Below are 23,646 nucleotides of genomic sequence, written 5' to 3'. Positions count from 1 at the left end.
TTACCAGTATATTGATCTTTATTGTCTACACAATTAAGTAGTTTGTGTTGTTTATGAACACCATTTTTTTCATGTTTTGGGTACAAACTTCTTTTAAAATGTGGCTATTTCAAAGCAGTTTTAGGGGACACTTGTATGCCATTTAGGCTTATATGCGAGTATATATGTCTGGGGTTGACTGGGCATTTTGTGTTTGGAAAAAAAAAGGTGAATATATTCTATTATCTCTGCTTTAAACTGCTCAATCCTTCTATGGGATAAAGTTAAAAAGTCCATTTTTTTTCTTCATTTGGATTGCAGCTTGTCATTGAGGTGGAATGGTGTGTCCTCAAGTTGGACCAGTTGAGAACTACTGCCGAAGGGGACAAAACAAAAATTTTAAAAACGATCAAAATCGAATTTTGTCATCCCGCATCGCTGCTAGCGTAGTCTTGTTTGAGTCATCGCGCTTCTGTTTCACCCTCTCTTCGATTATTCATACATTTGTCTTCGGTTTTCCCTCTCACCTGAGGGGAAACCCGGCTTATTTAATGTGATAACACCTTACAAATTTAGTGCTGATGTCGGCAAAAGTTTGGATTAAGTAGAGCACGGTTCTGCGAGCCGGAAATTGGTCTAAAAGAAAAGAAATGCATATGAATCTATCGCTTTGTTTTTGCTCTCCATTATAATTAAAGCCAGTGAGGACGTTTTAGTTCCATTCAAATTAGTTTGTTAGCTGCAGGACTAAAAGGAAACTTGCCTCACTGATTTTATCAACAACACAATGTTGTGAGATTTTTCAACACTCTTTGCCCAGAGTGCATTGCATATATTAATAAATATTTATAACAAAAAGTGCAAGGTGCTGAAAAGAATTGTACTAAAATTAGGGAAGGCTAACTGGGCTGAGAGGGCGCTGTGGTTTTAAATCAACGTTTACAGATTAGTCAAAAATTGGACACGATAGAGTGCTCTTTTAATGACAAGAACACGCTTTGGTTACATTATAAATTATTTGGCACACAAGCAGTGAAGTTACAGTATTTTTTTCTCAAAAACACACACAAAAAACAAACTGACTGAGTCTAATGTGTTAGAAAATAGATACATGTATTAGCAACTAAAGCTGACAGTTGTGTTCATTGACTGGCCTATTATAATGGATGTAAAGTACAAAACCAAAATAAAGGGTTGGAAAAATTACCTTATTGATCAAAATAGTTTCTAATTTAAAATATTTTTTCTTTATTTTCTTTATTTTTAATTTGTCAAAAAAACAACAACATCATTGTTCATTTTAAAAATGTGCGGCAAATGATTTTCCTTTTTTTTAACCTTGGTAGAAAATAATTCTTGATAATGAAAAAAATTCAATGTTATCTACCATATCAGTTCTACATTGTATACAACATTTTACGACCATTTATGTAAGTGGGGTAAGAATTTATTCTTTTAAGTAATATTCTGCTTTTTTGCAGCAAAAATATTTTTTAAATTTTTTATTTTATTTTTTGTTTTATTATAAAATAGTTAGTATTTTTTTGTATTACCCGAAATTCTTTTTTGTTTGTTCTTTATCAAAGTTGTGCCTCAACGGTAAGTCAAACAGGATTGTTTTCTTTCTAAATCCGTCATGTAAATAAAAATCTCCCAATTTAATTTTGAGGAAATGCTTTTATAATCGCCCTAAAAATAAAAAGTGAAAATAACTGTTTCCCACATGACAGATTTGTTAATTCGTAATACTTTTAGAACCCTAATCTGTGTTAAATTGGGCAAGGAGGATCCAAATGCGGACACGCGTCAAGTTGACAGGTTTAGCGGGGACAAGGGAAATAACAAAAGGTGATCTGTAAAGAAAGGAAATTTGATAATGGACAACGAAAACATTGTCCAAAAATGCAAGGCTGGGTAAATACAAAGTTTTACTTTTTGTGAAAGTAGGCATTGAGGGTTTGAGAGTGCGTAAAGGACAGGAAGAAACATTATGATCCGACACTGGGGATCTGTCCATGCTGTCCTTAAATGCTGTTGTTTGAATGAGCACCCGGTGCACCTAATCAGGTAATCAGCCCCTTGGCGCCATCTGGTGGGCGTTACCTCACTGGGACCTTAAATTCTGTTCTGAAATGTTTTTTTGTTATATAATTTGAAATTAATAAATGTAGAAATTCAATTGTTCCATTGCAGACAATAACATACTACCAAATGCAACTAAAAACATAATGATAAACTAAATGGACAATGTGTAGTAAATAAACATGTATTTGCTTCAGAACCAGGAAGGGAGGCAACAGTTCCACCCAATGGCGTGGAAGCAGCAGTGCAGGACTGAACACTTGATATCTGAGACAAAAAGTAAACACAGCGCCACCTGAAGAAACACATGCCGTAACAAAAGGCAAAAATCAGGAAAAAGAAAGCATGAACCAAACAGTAAAAACAACAATCGAAATGTTCAATAAAAGACATGTGAGTGGAAAGAGGAAAAGTTCCCATCTGTGACGCTGCGAAGTCAGCTGGAATAGTCTCCGAAACACTCAAGACCTTAATTGACTTCAAGCACTACAGGAAGTGAATTGAATGATGAGGTCCTGGAAGATAGAGGACTATACTGCAGATCTCTGAGATTTAAAAAAAATGCTTGTTTGCTGTGTTTATCACTTGGACTCTTACACACTGGTGTTTAAGTCGTCTTATCATTTTGAGGTCTCCCACAATTCAAAAATCAGTCCAAATTTGGGATGCTGGAGTGACAAAAAATTTGACACTCCAAAGAGTTGTTAGTTATAAAATTGTTTCTATACGGTTAAAACGTACTGTAAATTCTGCGCCTGATTAAATACTGCATGCACAAATTTGAGGAAGAAACTCAACTTTATGAGTTGCAGACACAAACAACCATAAAAATGAACCCATTCACAACCATTTATCACAATTCTTTTTTAAATCAGCGGGGAAATGTCTAGAACAGAAAAGTAACTTGTCCGCGAACTGTGTCCACAGCTCTTAATCATCAAGTGTTGTCTTGATTATCGATGTGATGCACCTTTGCCTGCTCCTTTGGCGCCAACTGCCTCGGACTCTGATTGGCTCTCTGTCCCTATTTAAACCCACTCCTTTCTCTCAGTCCTTCTGCGAACCCCAGTTTACGCTAGGCAAGCCTTTCTTTCGACCCTGACTCCATCTATTTTTTTGCTCTTGTCTGTCCCCCGTCTTCGACCCGTTTTTGATCCTGATCACGTCTACTCTCCCGTCTCGGCTTTTGACCTTTTTTGTCCTTGACCACGTCTACTCTCCTTTCCTGGCTTACAACTTGCTTCCGACCCCGACCACGTTTTTGCTCTCTGTCCCGGCTACTGACCTGTTTTTTTCACAAAAGTTCCACTTCTGCGTTCAGAGCGACCCAGGGATCACCGGATAGTGGGGGCAACCCTTTCCTTTTTTCCGATAAAACTGAGATAAACGTAACACAAGTGGGTCCTGTCTCCATTCAAGCGTAGCAGTCAATAATAGTTGAATTGACATTAACATATATTTACAGGTGCAACAAAAACATTCTAATGACAAAAATCAATGTACTGTATTGACAAAAATTCAGAAGCAAGTATTATCTTTTAACAAAGTTAGGTTTTGTGCGTTTTGTGAAAAGCTTTTTCTTCGTTTTACACATGTGCCGACAATCAATTACAAGAGTGATTGCCTCACTGTGAAAACTCGCGAGTAACGCAACATTCAGGGTGTGCCTCATTCCCACTTTTCACCAGCACCTTGCGTCTGCTTTCTACCCGCTTCTCACCGCTGTCATCGCATCGCTATCACGTCCTCCACCCTCGGCATTGAAAAGCATGCAGGGGATGGAAAAGGTGAATGTTCGGGTGTTTTGTTGCCCGTCATGCTCCGTCTGCTCTCTGAACACGGCCGCCTTTGTTGCGTATCGCTGCTGTCGTTAGCATTCAGCGTGATTCATTAGCTCACGTCCGACTCGATTTGAACCAACGTGCTGACAGGCGGGCGAGGCGACCCGATGTTTGTTCTTGTTGTTTTGCCATTTAAAAATATTGCTTGCTGTGTTTATTTGGGGTCCCTGGGTTCCACAGCTGGTCAACAAAAAATGCTTTTGGTCTGCTGATCACTTCTTAATATCCTGAATATGGCAACTATATTTCGGAGCTATGTATTCATCGATAAATATTGGACAAAACACAAATTTTGTTAGGATTTACGCGAAGGGATCCAATCGCAGATACGCGTGTCAAATTGAGAGTTTTTAATGGGGAATAGGAACCCAACACAAGGCGCTCTGAAGAGGAAGGAAACAGGAACTTAATAATAGTCGATAAGGTAACGTATATTTTTGTTTATGAGTCACATTTTTTTTCATCGTTTGGCCTGGGGGGTGACTTGTACTCTGGTGCGATTTATATGTAAAATTATTAACACATTATTATATTATTGAGTGTTACATTCTTACTTCCGGTATATAATTTCACATGTTATTTCCACAATAAACCGCAAGAGGGCGCCCTGGGCCTGTGTTATTCATTTCAACTTTTCCATGTTGTGCTAAATGTCCCACCACAGTTATGCCCCGCTGTTACGTAACTGGTGGTGTATTCGTAAAGATTCTGCATTTTCACCTCTGCAATTCTGGTTTGATTTCCAGTGCATCCAATGATATGCTATTGTGGTCAGCGATATTAACTGTAAGATACCACCTATACTGATATGTGAAAGAAGTTTTACTTTGTATAAACTTTGAGTTCTTTCTTGTAAAGAACAAAAAAAAAAATATATATATGAAAAAAAAAATACACAGTTACGTAACAACGTTATTTATAACGGCGTTATTCCCAACGCTGATAATTACACATTTGTATCAATTCAATTTTTCGTAGTTTTTTGTAAGACCTATTCAGTGATTAAACCCATGTCATTTCAGTTTAAAAGCTGACAGCCGTCATATGGCCACCAATTTGGAGACGTAATTCTTTTTAATGTACTTGCTAGTCTATCATTGAAATTGCTCATTTTCTGGTATATTTATATATACTTTATATATAAATGATTTTAAGTATTTTTGGACCTATCAGTATACTTTTTAGTGAAATCCAAATGCACCTCAGAATGCTTGCGGTAAGTTTCTAAAAGGTAGTATTTAAAAAGTGAACTCCTCAGAGTATACTTGAAAAACGACTTTTTCTAAAGGCGAGTCTGGCCTGTCACCTTTAAGCTTGCTGTTAATGTGTCAAGTTGACTTGTTTCAGGTGTGATTATTTAGTGGCTTCAGAGCGACCTTTAATGAGTCCAATCTGAGACTTTTCATCCATCATTGGTTTCTCTTAAGGGCCCTAAGCTATTTGCAGCAAACGCCCCACTCGATTTTAAACGCTGGCCCTGCCTCTTTAATTGCTATTTGAGTTCCAAGAGTCTCCCCTTGTGTTTAGGCCCACTTCTTACGAGGCATAAAGTGAGTGCAGGGTGTATTCACCTGTCAAGATTAATTAAAGCGTGAGAGTGTTTATGAGCGGAAATAATCCAGCCTGTCGCGGCCCTGGCAGGGATGAGCATTCCACAAAGACCTTGTGCAGGATTTGGAATGGGCATGGCACACATTCTTTCAGTAATTTATGGCATTGTGATCGGACCCCATTGTGATCATTACACAGTTTATAGGTATCCATCCATCAATATTCGGCATCGCTTAGCCTCACTAGGGTCGCGGGGGTGCTGGAGCCCATCCCAGGCATCTTCGGGCAGTGAACTGGTTGCCAGCCGGTCGGAGGACACACGTAGACAGTCAACCATTCACATGCTCATTCTTACCTAGGGATAATTTGGAGTCACCAATACGACCTGCCATGCATGTTTTTGAAATGTGTGAGGAAACTGGAGCCATGAGGAGAACATGCAAACCCCGCACGGGGAGGCTGGTTAATTGTAGTTGAACCCTAGACCTCCGCACCGCTACTACTCATCCCTCGTGCCACCGGTTACTGCTATTTTCTCTCAAAAAAGTGTTGCAAAAGATTTTTTGTTTTTATTGTTGACAATTTTAAACAAATCATTTGGCTCCACTAAAACTATCAGCGTGACATGCTAACAAGCCAATCCGTCCACACCTATGTTGACAAAGCTAATTGGTTTTCTTTTTGACTTTTATACATCAAGTTTTTTTATCAATTCTACTATAACTACACGTAAAATAAACTCAATAAAAGCTCGCATTTTTTAATTGAATTGTCTTTACTGTATTGTTATTGGTCAATGCTATAATAATCTGTTAAGTTTAAAGTTTAGCAGATTTTCAAAATAGGGAGAGAATTCATCAAAGGATTTTAAACTTGTAAGGAGGGCAGGGAGAGACGCTTTCAGATAGGAAAGTCGAACCTGTTCTAAAGGCCCTACCTGAGCCTTTTTTTTCTTTTTATCAAATCTCCTAGGTTACAAAAGCAGACCCGCCCAAAAGGTTGTGGCAATCAAAGAACAGTAACAATATTGGCCGATAGCTACAGTCAAAACAACAACCAACATGCATGTTTGTAAAAATAACAAACTGACATCCTGATGAATCTCCTTTGCAAGAGTCCAATTATAAAACGGAATAAACCTTTTAAAACCCAAAAGGTCCGGTTCCAAAATTGAGGAAAGATCAAGGAAACATTGATTTAATATAGAAATATGTCACTGCAACATTAAGTCATGATTGTCTTTTGCTTTCTGACATTTTAAGCCCTGAGCTGGGCTGTATTATTCAAATACTCTGGTGGCTGTCGGTATTGTAGTAATATTAATTTAACACTAAAATATGAATAGAAGACATCAATGGATTTTAAACAGGAGAGTATAATACAAAAACCCTCATTATGCTAAAATTCCAATCTGTTCTAAAAGTCCTGCCCTGAGGCCTTTTTTTCTATTATATTTCCTAGGTTACAAAAAGCAAATCCGCACTAAAGATTGTTGAAATCAAAGAACAGAAAGTGCCAATGATGTCAAAATAATTAACAACAGTGAGCTAGAAGAGTCAAAATAACGTTCAACTCCAGGATCCCATGCAATCTCCTTAGCATATGTCCATTTGTTAAAACAGAACTATTTTCTTTATTGTAAGCGGTGGTCAATGTGGTCTATATGGCAAAAACTTACCGTATTTTCCGCACTATAGGGCGCACTGGGTTATAGGGCGCACCCCCAAAAAATAGCTTTTGGTCCTGTATCTTCCATACATAAGGCGCACCAGATTAGAGAGATAGATAGATAGATAGATAGATACTGTATTCATCCCCGTAGGGAAATTCACATTTCCAGCAGTCTACCCCGTTGTTTATTAACAGATTAACATGATGCCCTAGGGGTGCTTGTAGCGGAGTGGATGACGTCACGCCAGTCCAAAAGTTCGACATCCCTGCGGCAGATGGAAATCTTTTCTTTGTAAAAAAATCCAGGGATACACCACCTCGTGTTAGCAAGTCCGCCTCCTCTCCGATTCCCCCCGGCTTTCGTGTCTCTGTATAGCGGCGTTGAAGCTGGATAGCTCCGGGTAGCTCCGGGTGGCTACACGTTAGCGTCCGGAATGCTAAACGTGAGCCATGTTTCCGCAAAACACAGCAACTGCGCTCCCTGTGCGCTTCGACGTTTTCCACCAGCACTCGATGATCTTATTTGGTCGTGAGTTCACATTTACCATGATTACGGATGGTACCGAAGACTTATAACGCCGCTAGCCGCTTAGCTAGCTCCGGCTCTTCTTCCACGATAGGCCCCTTCATCACGCCGGCACGAGAATTCTTCAGGGCAAGGAGTTGATTCCTTGAATAAACGCATTTTTGTGCGCTAAAACCCATGTCCATAGGATAGAAGTAATCCATAGTGTAGTTGTCAAAACGGGAAGAAAAACACCGAAGATAGGAGCAGACAATAAAACAATAGGGCAGTTGCTGGAAAAGGCAGCCGCTCGTGGCAGCGCCGCTTTGATGATAAGTCGCTACAATGGGAATGTGGACAAAACAGTCAGATAGTTCAGTCCAACATATTACCCCCTTAACATTCCGAAAGCTTGCAAAGAAGCAAATACGTGTCGTAGACACGTGCGGATGCGGTGTCCGTACGATGTCACTCAAATGCATCGTTCCAAATATCATTCGGAAGGTTAAAGTCTTAGGATTCAAGAAATGCCAACCATTCCTTAGTTTCTATTTTCTTTTTCGCTCGCAACTTTATTGTGCATATGACAATAAACACTTGGAATTGAGTTTAATTTAAAAAAAGACCCATCACAGAAACATCGATATTACTCTGAAACAAGATACTGGGAAAATATATAGCCGGAATAGGTCACCGAAGTCGTTGCATTCAATAATAATGTGCAACCATGGTCCTCATATATCCGTGAGTGTAGTAAATCCAGGAGAGTAAAATATTTACAAATACAGAATGGTAAAACATGTTTCCTCTATGGCATAGTTCTACCCAACATGCTATTCACATTCATCTTTTTCGGCCAATTGCAGGCTTTGTTTTGTCCCTTTAGCCTATGCGAGCCTGTAAATGATAAAAAGGATCCGCCCCCTTTACCTCCGAATAATTTTAGCCAATAGTGATCGATTCAAATGATGATTGACACATTGGTTAGCCAATGAAACGCCCATATATAAATCCCAGCATACACCGCGGACTACTTCGCCTTCGGGGGAAAATCTAGTCGGCGGCTGCTTCCATTAGTTGCAAGACTTTGCGACTTAATATTGATCCATATATAAGGCGCACTGTATTATAAGGCGCATGGTCAGCTTTTGAAAAAAATTAAGACTTTTAGGTGCGCCTTATAGTGCAGAAAATACGGTACTCTCTGGAGTCCATGAGCATGCATTTTTTTTTAAGGTTTATAGTTACTAAGGAACCGCAGGCTAATGTAATGTTGGTCGTTTTTAGGTAGGTTGGCAGTTAAAGACTAACCTAAAACAATAATCAATAAACCATAGTTGTACATTAGCAACACCTGCAATAAACACCTCCTTTGTCCCCAATCGGGGCTGCTGAATAAACCCATTGTTTTTTGTTTTGTTTTTTAAGACGCCGACATTACATTTCTGAGAATTAGATTTTAAAAAAAACATTATGCAGAATATTTGAATACAAATAACGATCTCTGTCCTTGAATGCTTCTATGCTTCAGTGCCTCAGAGACAACATTAGCTTCGGCCCTATTTCCTTTGGAATGCAGATGTTGGGTTTAATCAGTGCTTTGGAGCGAGGACATAAATAGGTCATGCACTAATAAATTACTTTTTTTGGATGCCATTTAAAACAGGATTGACTGTCGCATTTGCAGTCTAAGGCATCGGATGTAGTTGGCCATATGTTCCGAGTTTTTGTGACATTGTGTAACTTTGTAGTTGAGGGTCACCACGTACATCCAAAAATGTGCCTTTTGGGTAGTGCGTTAAAAGGCAACTTGGCTCGACTGTGCTTGTTAGTTTCGTGTTGGTGATCAATTTGGCTTTCAAAATAGAGGCTGGGAGAATGCTGGTTCAAGGATTCCAGAAGGACAAGCTAACACAGATGGCAGGTAACAGCTGATATGCTCTATTTTTCTCTCTGTTATTGTTACAGATCTCGCTATTTCACGCTTCAGTTATCGCTGGTTCAACTCCTTTGCGTATTTTTTATTGAATTGTCTTTGTTGTCATTGGACAAATCGCAGAGTTAGTGCTGCACAGGGCAGATTGTGTGTGCGTGTATTGGGTGGGCGTGATTGTTTGTGTGCGCGACTTTGATAGGCTCGGGTTTGCTGTCAGCTGGTGGGCATGCACAGTCTACGTCTCGAAATCAAAACAATCTGGGAAGCATAGCAGCCAGTGCTTTTAGCAGCTCGTTACATTGAAAAGAAGTTAGTCAATAAAATCGGACTCTGAGGAAAGTCAGAAGAGCATAAAGGAACGGTTGATCACCACGTGGTGCTCCATAAATTGTTATCGGGTCCAGGAATTGACTGAGGAGAGAAGGTAATTGCGAGGCTCCAGGTCTGGCCTACTACAACGGTTAAGCTAAAAACTTTCACAAGTTACCCCTGCAGAGTCTGTATTTCAGCTACAACTTGTGGGAAACTGATACATTTGGGACTCTTATTTTAATCATTGCAGAGACTTAGGTCAAATTGAGGATTCCCAAAGCTTGTGCGGAGCTAGCTAGCCGCTCTCTAAATTGCTTTCTTACTCTGAAAGGATAAGCACTCAAATTTTGTTTTGTTTTTGTATAATGACAGTAAAATTATCCATTCAACTGCAATTATATGTTGTGTGTTATTATTTGTAGATCTATAATTGCTATTTTGGTTGAATCGTATACTCCAAGTAAGTAATGACGTCATTTCGAGGTATGTTTATAAAGATGAAACGCTACTATGGGTTTTTTCACTTTTCGCGGGTGCTTCCGGTCCCCATTACCCATGAAAACCAAGGAATCTCTGTATTATCACAAAAAGTCTAGGCATGATCAAAAGATTTGTTTGCACTGATTAAAGGACCGGTTTGGAATAAAAGTACATCAATTAATGCATCAATTTCATTTCAAAATGAAGAGTAGATATCCCACATTGTCTTTAAAATTGACAAATACCATACTAAAACACAACTATATGTGAAAATCACCAATGTTTCTGAAAACAACTTCTTTTTTTATGGGTAACTGCAAGCCACAAGTTAGTTATGCATTTCTGAAATAACTAATTTATGTTATCATATTGTTCGTACATGAGTATTCTTTTATTAATCGGTTGTTGCTTTTAGGGAATGGGGTTAAAATAGGCTGAGTCAACCACAAAAACAAGCAAAGGGAGACTAGATATATAATTGATAATCTCGTTCTAAAAATAATTATCAATAGTTATTAAGAATTGATCATGTGTGTAAAGACACAGATCATCTTAACAATGTATAATGCCACTTACAAGGCAGATACAACCACTATTAAACATTTTTATTGGTACCGGATCACCTTTCCTAGAAAATCACAATGCCCTAGGCACTGGTTAACCCAAATCAAACCTTTGTATTTCATCACATATGCTATGTGTTTCTTAAACAGTCTAAATGTGGCATAGGCTCACCTTTTTCTCTAAATCTCAGCTGTGATTGGTTATCACCGAAACATGAATTCTCAACAAGTGGCAATATGGCCGCCCACAATCTTAATAGGAATCTTGAAAACATGATTTACTTCCCTATAAACTCTCAAGTAAAATTTGTAGGGTTTATTAAGAAATTGAAATTAATTGATTAATCAATTGAAATTAATGAACTAATTAATTAATTAACTGAAAGAATTGAATTATTAAGAATCTATTAAGAATCTCACATCAGTTTGACATATAAAGGTCCATTGCCAGAGGATGCAGTTAGAATTTGTAAAGGGGTAGATACTTCGTGTCCCACTGCATGTTTGATTCAACCTGAGGGGTTCCACGAGAATTTTGGATGAAGAAACAAAGAAAGCAGTTCTGTTGAAGATTTTTATTACAATGAAACAAGAAATAAACAGAATATTCTGGGCTTGACAACAGGACAAAGTCTTTCTCATAGAAGCATCGACAAGATAACTGACCATTGGTTTAATAGGAAAGAGGTGTGGTTTGACAAGGATGAAACTTAAGTGGAGAAAGATCTTCCAAACTAAGTCAGGAAGTCCAAGCTTCACAACAGAACTTTGTTAAGACTGGTTGAACTGAACGTTGCAGGTCGTATGATAAGATCAGGGCAGACTGAAGGCCTCCCTGTCAACAGTAAGTCAGAACACCATTAAGAATGGATAAATTAAAAAGGGGAAGTTAATACAACAAGAATTAAAATACTTAATTCAAATATATGGATAAGCATAAGGTCAATTTATTACAACTAAGTGAATGACGGGATGATAAAAACAATGATGTGATGATTGAATATTAAAATTAATAAAGAATCTCCATATTCAATGACACATTTTAATCTAACAGGCCCCTTCTTCTTACCAGGGTGATATAAGAGTCCTCAAAACTACCAATGCCAATCAAGAAACGCCTTTATAAAATGTCATTTTGTCACCAGGAATTTGATTTGATGAGGCGAAAACTAGCTGAGCAGCAAACTGTGAAGCAAATCAATCTACTAACCACTGTGGCATCATGCTGCTAATCTAATGTAACTCAATTATAAATACAAAAATAGTCTGTGATGGAAGAAAAGGACAACATCTGGTTTCATTGTCAGCTGATTTAGTTCTGCCTTTTCCCTTCCAGATCCTGGCCATTATCTCCATCCTCTTCATTGTGCTGTCTACCATCGCTCTGTCCCTCAACACTCTGCCAGAGCTGCAGGACACAGACGAGTTTGGTCACCCCACAGACAACCCTCAGCTGGCCCACGTGGAGGCAATCTGTATAGCCTGGTTTACCATGGAGTACTTGCTGCGTTTTCTGTCCTCACCCAACAAATGGAAGTTCTTCAAGGGTCCCCTGAACATCATCGACTTGCTGGCCATCCTGCCCTACTACGTCACCATCTTCCTGACCGAGTCCAACAAGAGCGTACTGCAGTTTCAGAACGTCCGTCGTGTCGTGCAGATATTCCGGATCATGCGCATCCTTCGAATCTTGAAGCTGGCTCGGCACTCGACAGGCCTTCAGTCATTGGGCTTCACCCTGCGCAGGAGCTACAATGAGCTCGGCCTGCTGATTCTTTTCTTGGCCATGGGTATCATGATATTCTCCAGTCTGGTGTTCTTCGCTGAGAAAGATGAAGAGGACACCAAGTTTAAAAGTATCCCGGCCTCATTCTGGTGGGCTACGATTACCATGACCACCGTGGGGTACGGAGATATTTATCCCAAAACTCTACTCGGAAAGATAGTAGGGGGATTGTGTTGCATTGCAGGGGTTTTGGTGATTGCTTTGCCCATCCCCATTATTGTTAACAATTTTTCAGAATTCTACAAAGAACAAAAGAGGCAGGAAAAAGCCATAAAGAGGAGGGAGGCCCTCGAAAGGGCAAAGAGAAACGGCAGCATTATCTCTATGAACATGAAGGACGCCTTTGGCCGCAGCGTGGAACTGATGGACATCATGGTGGACAAAAAAGACGAAAAAACAGGAAAAAAGGTCCAAGTCAATCACGTCTCTCCAAGTCCACAGAAAGGGAAAGTCCATGTAAAGTCAGAGACAAGTCCAGGCAGTGCCAAGCACAATTTGGAGTCAGGTCACCTAGATCAAGCAAAACAGTCAGAAAGCCCTCAAAATCTCAGTTCTCAGGCTCTAGAGGAGATGTACGACTCCATGGCCAAAACCCAGTCCCAACCTGATCTCAACAGTAAAGAAAAGACCGCGCTGTCCAAATCCAGGAGGCCATTTGAAGTAGGAGCTATCACTGACGTAAAAAGCATGTCCAGTATCGACAGCTTCATAAGCTGCGCCGCCGACTTTCCAGAGAGCTCCCGTTTAAGTGTTCTCGGCAGGCTCAGCACAAACCCATGTCTGGAACCCACCTTGGAGACTGAGAACGAAGGCTGCGCCACACCCCCGACAAGGAGGGGCTTAAAGGACCCTCGGTTTAGCAATCCTCTCAAGGGCCCTTCAGTAAGGGTTAACTTCAGAGATCGGGACTCAGGGGCGAGGGTACTTTTTGGTGGTTCCTCGGCTCAGAGCCCGGAAGTGTCCATCTACACGACGGCGAGCAGCAGGACGCCAAGCAAGAGTCCAGAGAACTTAGCGCCGCACATCTTTACATTCCACGACGCTTCCATCCACAAGTTCATCGACGCTGACACTGACGAGGAAGAGCACCCGCATGACGATTCTGTCGGCAGCCCGGCGCAGAGACTCCTGGACAGAACCAGTCCCAGGTTTGGCCGTCAAGGGGCAAACCACAATGAGGGCTTCCGGAGGAAGCCCGGAAACAACAGCACATGGATGCGGGATAGGCAGGATAACCACGCGGCTCGGGCGCAGCCGCTTCATGGAGATGAGAGCAGTTCAAAAACGTAAACTCGATGCAAGTGAATGCGCACGGAAAAATGACAAAGACAAGTGCAGGAAATTCAGAAAACACAAAGGACATTTAAAACTTGCGAAGGACAAAGCACAACAATGAAAAGACTTGAAAAAGACTTGTGAAAGATAGGAATGTTGTCTCTGTTTTGCTTAGGGCCCAGTCACACAGCCTTTTGCGTCTGTATCGCGGGTAAAATTTTGCGATTTTTTTTGCCCATGGTTGCCCGCGGTAGAAAATGCGCAAAATTGGCCAACCCGCTGTTCATCCGTGGTATGCCCTCAAAACAGACGCCGGCGACTGTTCCGCTTCCTCATCGCGTCAGTTCCACGTCATTTCCGCGTGTGGACCACGGGTATAAAAGCTGCCGAGCCGGGCTGTAGAAATCATAACCGCTCAAGACACAGTCCCGTGAAGATCAAGATTTCAAGCTATGGCACCGAAGAAGCCAATATGTTATTATTGTAATAGTTTTTCATTTTTATTTTATTATCTTGTTATGAAATGAAAAGAAATGTCAAGATATAAAAATGGATTAAGACGAGGTCACTACGGTGACGGGGATCCATGTTCACCCCTTGACGTCTCGAGCACAACTGACGTGTGCTCGGCAAATCGCGCTGTATATACGCGGAGAAAGGCGTTTGACCGTCACACGCGTTACACACGCTAATTCACGTGATAACACCGCGATACAGGCGCAGTACAAACGTGCTATGACCGTGCTCCACCCGCGATTACCCGCTGAAATTTCGCGTCCTACCCACGCGTGACCACGCCCTGGCCGCGGCCGTAGCACGTCGTTCCGCGTCTGTACCGCGTCATTACCTCGTGTGTACCACGTGTGCCGCCCGCGGTTACCCGTGGTCTAAAGTTTTGAGCAGCGCAAAACTTTTTCGCGCGGCCAACCGCGTGTGAATTTCTGACCGCGTGTAAAGCACGGCTGTATCTCGTCTGTATGGCGTTCTCAAAGCGTCCAACAGCGTCTGCTTCACGGGCAGAAATTTCTGGCCGTGATTCAGCCTCGATACGCCCGTGAAAGGCTGTGTGACCGGGCCCTTACATGAGTTCCTTAAACTCAGACTTACCACGTTTGTATGAAAATTTGGTAGGATTTTATATGAAAAGTTAGACTCACAGTTTAAGAATTAGTTTACAAATGTCGTTTAATATATTTACAGTAGTTTCTTTTCTCACGAGTGAAAGATTTTTTTGTTTTTTTTTTTGTTTATTTTGCTTTTACTTTAAGGAAACATTCAAAATGTGAAAACTAGGTGGCAAAAAAAACAATTTAGACTTACACAACAAAAAGGTGGACACTGAATAGTTTTTTTTTTAAAAAGGCCAGTTGAGACCTTCAATGGTAGTTCTTTACATTTAACAGAAGAAGTTAACTGTATATCAACGAAGTCAAGCCAAAGCACTCCTAAATGATATTATGTTGTATGGGACTTTAGTAGTCTAAACCCTGTATTTTGTCTATGAAGAATACTGCTAAATGAGCAATAATACTGTTTGATCAATCTATAGAGGGCAAGGGAGGTCGAGTGAATTACATCACGGTTGTTCAAAATCAATCATGGTTCTGCTTCAGAATGCTGGTCAGGTGTGATTGGTTTTAGCTAAACCCTGCACTGTGTCGGTGTCATCATTTTCAACACCAACTCTTAAGGGCCAGAAACAGAGAGGAATAAAAACAGGTGATTTCATCTGTGCTATATGTTGTGCATATAGCATATCTGACAATAAAGTTAAAGGTAGATATTGCTCCTTAGCTCATATTATATAAACATGAATTGCTGTTTTTGAACTAGTAGAGATGCATCCGAAATATTAATGACATGCATTGAAATATTATTGGTGGGTTTTTAAAGTTAAAACACGAATTATAGGTTGTGTGCTCGAAACAATAGCACGACTTTGTTATCTGCTAGCTTAATGCTAACATGCAATGCAACGTTGACAAGCTCACAATGATGTATGATTACAGGCTACACATTACCATAAAGAATATATTAATTGGATCATTTGAAACTGACTTCATTTTTTGAAAAACGTTGTCATCTGTTAGCTTAATGTTAAAATGGAATGCAGCATTGCTGACAGGCTAGATATCATTTATTTTACGCTACACAGTATTACCAGAAGAAAAATATATATTATTTTGCTCATTTCAAATGCTTGGAAGACATGGTAAATCATTCGTCTTTCATTTAATATGATTATTAGGGAGTAAACGATACTTGGAATCTTGCTATCTATCCACTACAAGTAAATACAGGGTAGTATCGATTGGTACCAATCCGATACCGATACGTATTGCATGGAAATGTCATGATCATTGCATAATTGTGTCACAAGCCAGAAACGGAGATAGGACCCAATAGCGTTCGTTTTACTCAGTTTTATTGAGAAAGAGAGCAGTTCTTGCTTCCATGATCCGATGATCGTCGGACACGGGTAACTGATGGCAGGAACGCGGAAGTGGCACTTCCGTGTCGAGCAAGCATAGTCGTGGGCGGCAGGAAAGCTGGTCGATAGCCGGGAGAGCAAGGGTGGTAATGAGTCCAGAAAAAAGGTCGACAACAAGTATCAGGCAGGAAACAGAGCAAAAACAAGTTATATGGCCGGGACAGAAGAGCAGGGCAGAAACGGGTCCAGAAACAGGTCGGCAACAGGTAACAGGCAGGAGAAAACAGGGCAGGAGATTGTCGGAAGGTACGGAGCTTGCCTAGCAAAAGCGTAGGTTCGCAGGACGGTCTGACAGCTTCCTCTTGGAAGCTGGGGATTTAAAAAGGGTCAGGGAACCAATCAGCGACCAGGACTGTTGGCGCCAACGGGGCATTCGCAGGTGCCCCAATCAGTACTCATGACAAATTGACTAAAATACAATTGTAATAATGTCACTGACAATTGATAATATTTTCCATTGCACAATATTTCTAAAATAGAGTACAAATAGTGTAAACAACATACCGTAAGGAAATGAACACTGTAAAAAAAAAAATTCTTCTAAAAAATTGATTCAACACAAAAGTCGAGAGCCAAAGGCAAAAAAGGAGGCATGCAACAAAAATCTATAGCTCTTTTCAAGTTAAAGCTTCAATGCTTCGTTAACTCAAGAGTTAAAACAGCTTCATAACATTACCTATGCATGTTAATTCACTTTTAAAGCTTAAGACTACATTAAATTAACTGTGAGTTAAAACAGTTTTATGCTTTAACTAAAAGTTTAATTCTTATATTAAAGCTCCAAAGGTGCTTTAGAGTTAAAGCTGTAAATATATTTTTAAATTACAGCTTTAGGGTTGCAGCATTAAAACATTAACTCCACACATTAAATCACCTTTAAAGCTTTAACTATTGAGTTTAAGATAGAGTTAGAACATTAACTGATTAGATAAAGATTCCAAGTTGCAATTAACTCAAGAGACAAAGGAACTTTAAAACATAAAACTAAGCGTGTTAAAGCACTTTTAAAGCTTTAACTTTTGAGTGAAAGGTGGAGTTAAAGCTTTAACTGCGAGTTAAAGCTGCTTGGTGGTGCAGCCTTTTTAAGACTTTTTGTGATCAAGTGCCATAAAAATCCACATGACTTGATTACTGTATAACAATGTCAACAAGTCAACTAACATTTTTTGGAAAATAAAGTCAGTGCAAGTAAAGTGTGAACACAATTGGATAACATGTGAAGGGTATAATCTTACGACTCTCTGACTATATTATTTTAGTGATAATTAAAATGGGAAGACAGTATAGATCCTAGGACAATAGTATCGATGATATCGGTATTTGGATCAATCATCCCACCCTTAATGATTATACAAACATGAAGCGGATGTCAGAAATTAAAACATCTTTCCTTTGTTTTCTTCTCCTTGAAGTCTTAACAAGGGAAAATAAAAAATAAAAAATAATTAAGCACAAGGAAGAGCTAGTAAGGGTCCTTTAGAAACAAGCCGCTCTAAATGTAGCTAAGGTCATTATGTTTTTTCTATTGTCTCAAAAACATCAAGTGTATTCGACTGTTACACCGCAAACTTCCACTAAACAGGGTTACAGACTTTTTAGTTTTGTTGTGCATTTTAGGTCACATTGAACAAAACGTTCCATTGTGTTCATCTATTCTAAGTATTGTAAGTGGCAATTGTTGTTAAATATGTGCGGCCATGATTGAAATAATTCATTGACAACGTATATTATGAACACAATACCAACATAAAATTTACAATCTATTTCTTTTAATGTCCTTCAAAGTCCGATTCAACCTCAGATGCACCAAAGAGTTTTTTCACTTGTGTTTTTTATATCTTTTCGGGGCAATTTTCTGTTTTCTCCATTCCTTAACATTTTTTCTGGTACCATGACAAAAAAAATGGTTTGATAATGAGATGAAACCTAATGCTTTTCTCCCATGTTGTCTATATAACTGGTGGTTGGAACTTGAGCCGGGTTCGACTACCGTTGCATCTCATTTTTTTGCGATTGCAGTCAGCCATGTTTGCATACAATCTCGTGTATAGTGCGCACCTTAACTTTTAGTTATTTACACGAACCATTCAATTGGTTAATACTCCGTAAAGTAGAGACAGGCCATTAGTCTAGTAGTTTAATGATGTACAAGACCTACGCCAAACAGAGACATTATATACTTTATCCTCTGTAAAGAGCAACTATTGCTACAAGAGCTGGTATTAGTTGTGAAATACTGTTTTCTTTGTCACGCCGCCCCCTGGCGGCCATTGTACCTACGTTAAAATTTGCAAGTATTTTGGGGGAAACGGTGGCAAAGTGTGCAGAATTAACTGAACTTGGAAGTAAAGGCACCACTGTATTTGATCAGAATGACATTTTAAACTACAATATTAGTTCAATGTACAAATTATGGTACTCAGCACAAACCTTTATCTGACTGGTATTCGTAAACTGAATACCTTTTTTTCTGAAATTCCAGTAAACAGAGTCAAAAATACAAAAGTTATTTCACTTACAAGCAAGAGTGAGGAGTTTGCTGTCTAATGAAAATGATGCACAGTGAAGCCTTATTTATTTACTTTTAACTCTTATCAATTATAACAAAACACTTGTTTTTTTCTGGGTTTTGTTTTTACATTGGAAAATTATTACATTTAAAATAGGAATATTCAAAATAATTTTATATTGAGAAAAAAGAGGACTTAGAATGCTTTAGATTAATAATGATGATGCTTTAATTAAAAGGTCATTTGTTTTAAATACCAAAAAAGAAAGTGAATTTTGTTCATGGATTTCTTTACCAGGTGTTTCCAAATTAAGGCTCAGAGGCCATTTGCGCCCCCAAACCTTTTTTCAACGGCCCCTCATTATTCAGTAATCAATACTAAAATCATCATATTTGTTGTATAAAAAGATTTACTTTGGCACATTGTACAGCGTTTTTTTTAAACATTTATAAAACGTAAAACAACTATTTATAATTTAGGACAAAAAAACACACAAAAACAATCAAACAAGATGTTATTTTGGACACTTATGATATATTATATTACCTATATCATTGCCACTTTGGTGTGTCAATTATGCCTGTGATATTTATTTATATGACACAGTTATTTTAAATTAAATGTTTTTTTTTTAAATCAAATACAAAACATTTAGGGTTTGTTAATGATATTTCACATTTTGGATCACTCATTTTTGGACAGTGACTCACATTTGGTTATGATGATGATCTAGAAATGTTGAATTGTCGCATTACTTTTTCACAGATGTACAATCTGCCTCCGTTAGCCTACTCCCCTTAAAGGGACAATGTGTATTATTCGACCACATGATGTTGCTGTACTGTGTTATGCAACCTAAAACAAGTGATACATAGCACAGGGACGAATACCAATTATGAAGACTCAAAGTAAGCAAAAAGCAGAATTTTTCCTTTTATTTTTTTTGCCAACCCTCCAACAAAGGTTCGGGTTTTCGGGTTCTTGTCAGCTCCATCTAGGTGTGGCTCATGTTACGTCAATAAATGCACTTTTTACTGGGGTTGAAGTCACTGAGGTGGTTAAAAAAAATCCTCGGTGGCAAGGCGTCAGGGGTGGATGACATCCACCCAAAGTTCATTAAGGGTCTGAATGCTGTAGGCATGTCATGGTTGACATGCCTCTGCAACATTGCGTGGACGTAGGGGACAGTACCTCTGGACTGGCAGAATGGGGTGGTGGTCCTTTCTAGAGACGAGGGACCGGAGAGTGTGTTTCAACGACAGAATTAACACACTTCTCAGCCTCCATGGTAAGGACTTTGGGGGTACTGGAGAGATGGGTGCACTGGGAAGTCAAATCTCAGATTCAGGAGGAGCAGTGTGGTTTTCGTCCAGGCTGTTGAACAGTGGACCAGCTCTACGCAGGGTCCCCTGAACGGTCCCCGAGGGTGCATGGTAGATTGCCCATCTGGTCTACGTGTGTTTTGTGGACTGCCATTCAACCCCATTGGGGGTACTTTGGGATAAGGGATACCAGGCAATCTTATCCTAGTTGTTTGGTCCCTGTATAACTGGTGCACATAATTGGTCCCCATTGCCGGCAGTAAGTCGGACTTGTTTTCTGTAAGAGTTGGACACTGCCAAGGCTGCCCTTTGTCACAGATTCTGTTGATAAATATTATTGACAGAATTTCTAGTAGCAGCGATAGCATTGAAAGGGTCCGGATTGAGGAACTCAGCATTGCATTTCTGCTTTTTGCAGACGATCGAGTGCTGTAGGCTACCTCAAGCAGTAATCTTCAGCATTCAGTGAAGCGGTTTGCAGCCTATTGTCAAGCATCTGGAATAAAGATCAGCACTTCCAAGCCAAAGAACATGGTTCTCAGCCAGAAAAGAATGATACGCCTTTTCTGGGTCGGGGATAAGATCCTGCCCCAAGTGCAGGAATTCAAGTATCTCGGGTCTTGTAAGATGGAATGGGAGATCGGTGCAGTGTCTTCCATCGTGTGGACCCTGTACCGTTTCGTCAGGGTGAAGCTGAACAGAATAGCAAAGCTTTCGATCTACAGATGAATCTACTTTCCTACCCTTACCTATGGTCATTAACTGTAGGTCGTGACCGATAAAACAAAATCCTGGATAGAAGCGGCTAAAATGAGTTTTCTCCCCAGGGTGAACGGGCTCTTCCTTAGAGATAGGATGAGAAGCTTGGCCATTTTGGAGTGCATAGCCTCTGCTCCTCTGGATTAAGAGAAGCCACCCGAGATGGAAATTGCATCTGGTAAACATGCCTCCTGGAAGCCTCCCCTGGGAGGTGTTCCAGGTAAGTCCCTCCGTTAGGAGGCTCCTGGAACGACCCAGAACATGCTGGAAAGTCTATGTCCCTAGGCTGGCCTGGGAACACCTCAGGATCCCATAGGATCAGCAGGATGAAGTGGGTGGGGAGGTCTGGGCTTTTCTCTGAGTTTTTTTTTTGGTTGAATAAACAATACACACTGTTTCTTTAGAACTGGCCTTAGTTGACGCTGTCCGTGTAAGGTGAAACAACCCAAAGGGTGCGTGCAATAACTATGTGTGACGATTTATTTATATCAGTTCCTAAGAGAGGCCGTTTGAGAAGTAAATCATATTTGCTCGCACATTTAATGTCATATTCTCACACATGCACCACTATACTATCATATAGACACAGTCATACCCATGCACAAACACTGCTTTACTCTCTCATGCGAATTACAATACTCTAATAAACAGACATACTTCTCTACTGTGTGTGTGTGTGTGTGTGTGTGTGTGTGTGTGTGTGTGTGTGTGTGTGTGTGTGTGTGTGTGTGTGTGTGTGTGTGTGTGTGTGTGTGTGTGTGTGAGAGAGAGAGAGAGAGAGTATAATAGTGTGTGAGCGTATTGTAGTAGTGTCTGTATGAGAGTATAACAGTATCACAGAGTATAATAGTGTGTGAATGAGAGTATAATAATGTATAAGAGAGTTTGTATTAGTGAGGGTATTAACGAGAGTGTACTCGTGTGTGTGAGTGAAAATCTACAATAGTGTGTGGGAGTAAAGTAGCGTGTGAGAGAGTGTAATAGCGTGCTAGACTATAGAGTAATGTCTGTATAAGAGAACCGGTTGTCAGAGTTTATACTCGTGTTTGTATGAGAATATATTTATGTATATGAAAGTCTATATTAGTGAGTGTATGTAAGAGAGAGTATTAGTAAGTGTGAGAATCTACAATAGTGTGTGAGGGAGTAGAATAGTGTGTTAGAGTATATAGTAATGTCTGTATGAGCGTATAGCAGCATCAGAGATTATACTAGTGTGTGTATGAGAATATATCTTTTTATATGAGAGTTTATTTTAGTGATTGTATGAAAGAGAGATGAATTGTAAGTGTGAGAATCTACAATAGTGTATGGGAGTAAAGTAGTCTGTAAGAGAGTGTAATAGTGTGTTACAGTATATAGTAATGTGTGTACGAGAGTATATAAGTATCAGAGATCACACTAGTGTGTATGAGAGTATAATAATGTATATGAGAGTTTATATTAGTGAGTGTATGAAAGAGAGAGTATTAGTGTGTGTAAGAATCTACAATAGTGTGTGGGAGTAAAGTAATGTGTGAGAGTATATAGTAGTGTCTGTATGAGAATATAGCAGTATCAGAGAGTATAATAGTGTGTGTAAGAGAGTATAATAATGTATATGAGTTTTTATAAGTAAATGTGTGAAAGAGAATGTATTAGTGTGTGGAAGTATAGTAGTGTTTGTGCATGGGTATGACTATGTCAGTATGAGAGTATATTCGTGCATGTGTGAGAGGATGACATTATATGTGAGAGAAGTATAAATAACTTCTCAAAAGGCTTCTCGTTAGTATCGTTGTCCCCGAAAGACGGCACCATAATGTGAAATGTTCCTGTTTATGTGCTACATTGCATTTCTTGTGGGCAAGTATTACCGATTAGTTGGCTAGCTGAACTTGTGCTGTGGGGATATTGTACAATGTAGTACTTAAAAACAGTGTAGGAAATTACGAATAATTGCCTGTTATTGAACAAGGAAGTCCTTTATATTTTTAAGAGATTTTATAAAAAGAAAAGACGCTTAGACATCTTGTCCTAAGCTCAAAGTCGTGCATTTCAGTGCATCATTTTGGAGTTGTGGGTCAGTCAATTAGACGGTACAAAGTAGTAAATCCGTTTGTAATGTTCGCTCGTGTCTTTTTGGTGTAAACGTTTCTCCCTTTATCCTTGTGCAATATGAAAAACCAAAGACAAATCCTCTCTGAAAGCTCATGATGACTTTGTCTGCAGCATTTAGTAGAATAAAAGTATGACTTGTTTGAGGAGCTCCTTTATTTTGGCGCTAACACATGACACATTTAGAGGTTAACTATACTTGGTCATTTACACTCAATACACTTAAAGGACAAGTCAAGTCAAGTCAAGTCATTTTTATTTGTATAGCCCTAAATCACGAAGAGTCTCAAAGGGCTTCACAGATTGTTACACTATATTACACAAACTATTTTCAACCGACAAGAGGAGTAGGTTATTCGTATGCAATGGAGTAGAAGTGAGTTTTAAGTTTAGATTTAAACATTTCCACTGAGGTTGCAGATCGAATCTCAGGGGGAAGAGCATTCCACAGCACCGGTGCCCGGATGGAGAACGCTCTCGAACCAG

General features: G+C 39.6%; 1 protein-coding gene across 2 annotated transcripts in view; it reads left to right on the top strand.

Annotated features, from left to right (window-relative positions):
- The window catches only part of LOC148364286 (potassium voltage-gated channel subfamily B member 1-like), a 94,179-nt gene extending 70,876 nt beyond the window's left edge, over positions 1-23,303 (top strand). For both annotated transcript variants that reach the window (XM_088338346.1, XM_088338347.1), the window contains one exon: positions 12,257-23,303. In XM_088338346.1, coding sequence (XP_088194472.1) covers positions 12,257-13,996 — 1,740 coding nt within the window. In that variant the 3' untranslated portion in view covers positions 13,997-23,303. The remainder of the gene's footprint in view (positions 1-12,256) is intronic.
- The last annotated feature ends 343 nt before the right edge of the window (positions 23,304-23,646 follow it).

The sequence above is a fragment of the Urocampus carinirostris genome, chromosome 6 (genome assembly GCF_059441175.1).
Source record: "Urocampus carinirostris isolate Australia breed hairy pipefish chromosome 6, RoL_Ucar_1.0, whole genome shotgun sequence".
NCBI classification, from domain to species: Eukaryota; Metazoa; Chordata; class Actinopteri; order Syngnathiformes; family Syngnathidae; genus Urocampus; species Urocampus carinirostris.
The sequence above is the reverse complement of the archived record's forward strand: the minus strand, read 5'-3'. Positions and strand labels throughout refer to the sequence as shown.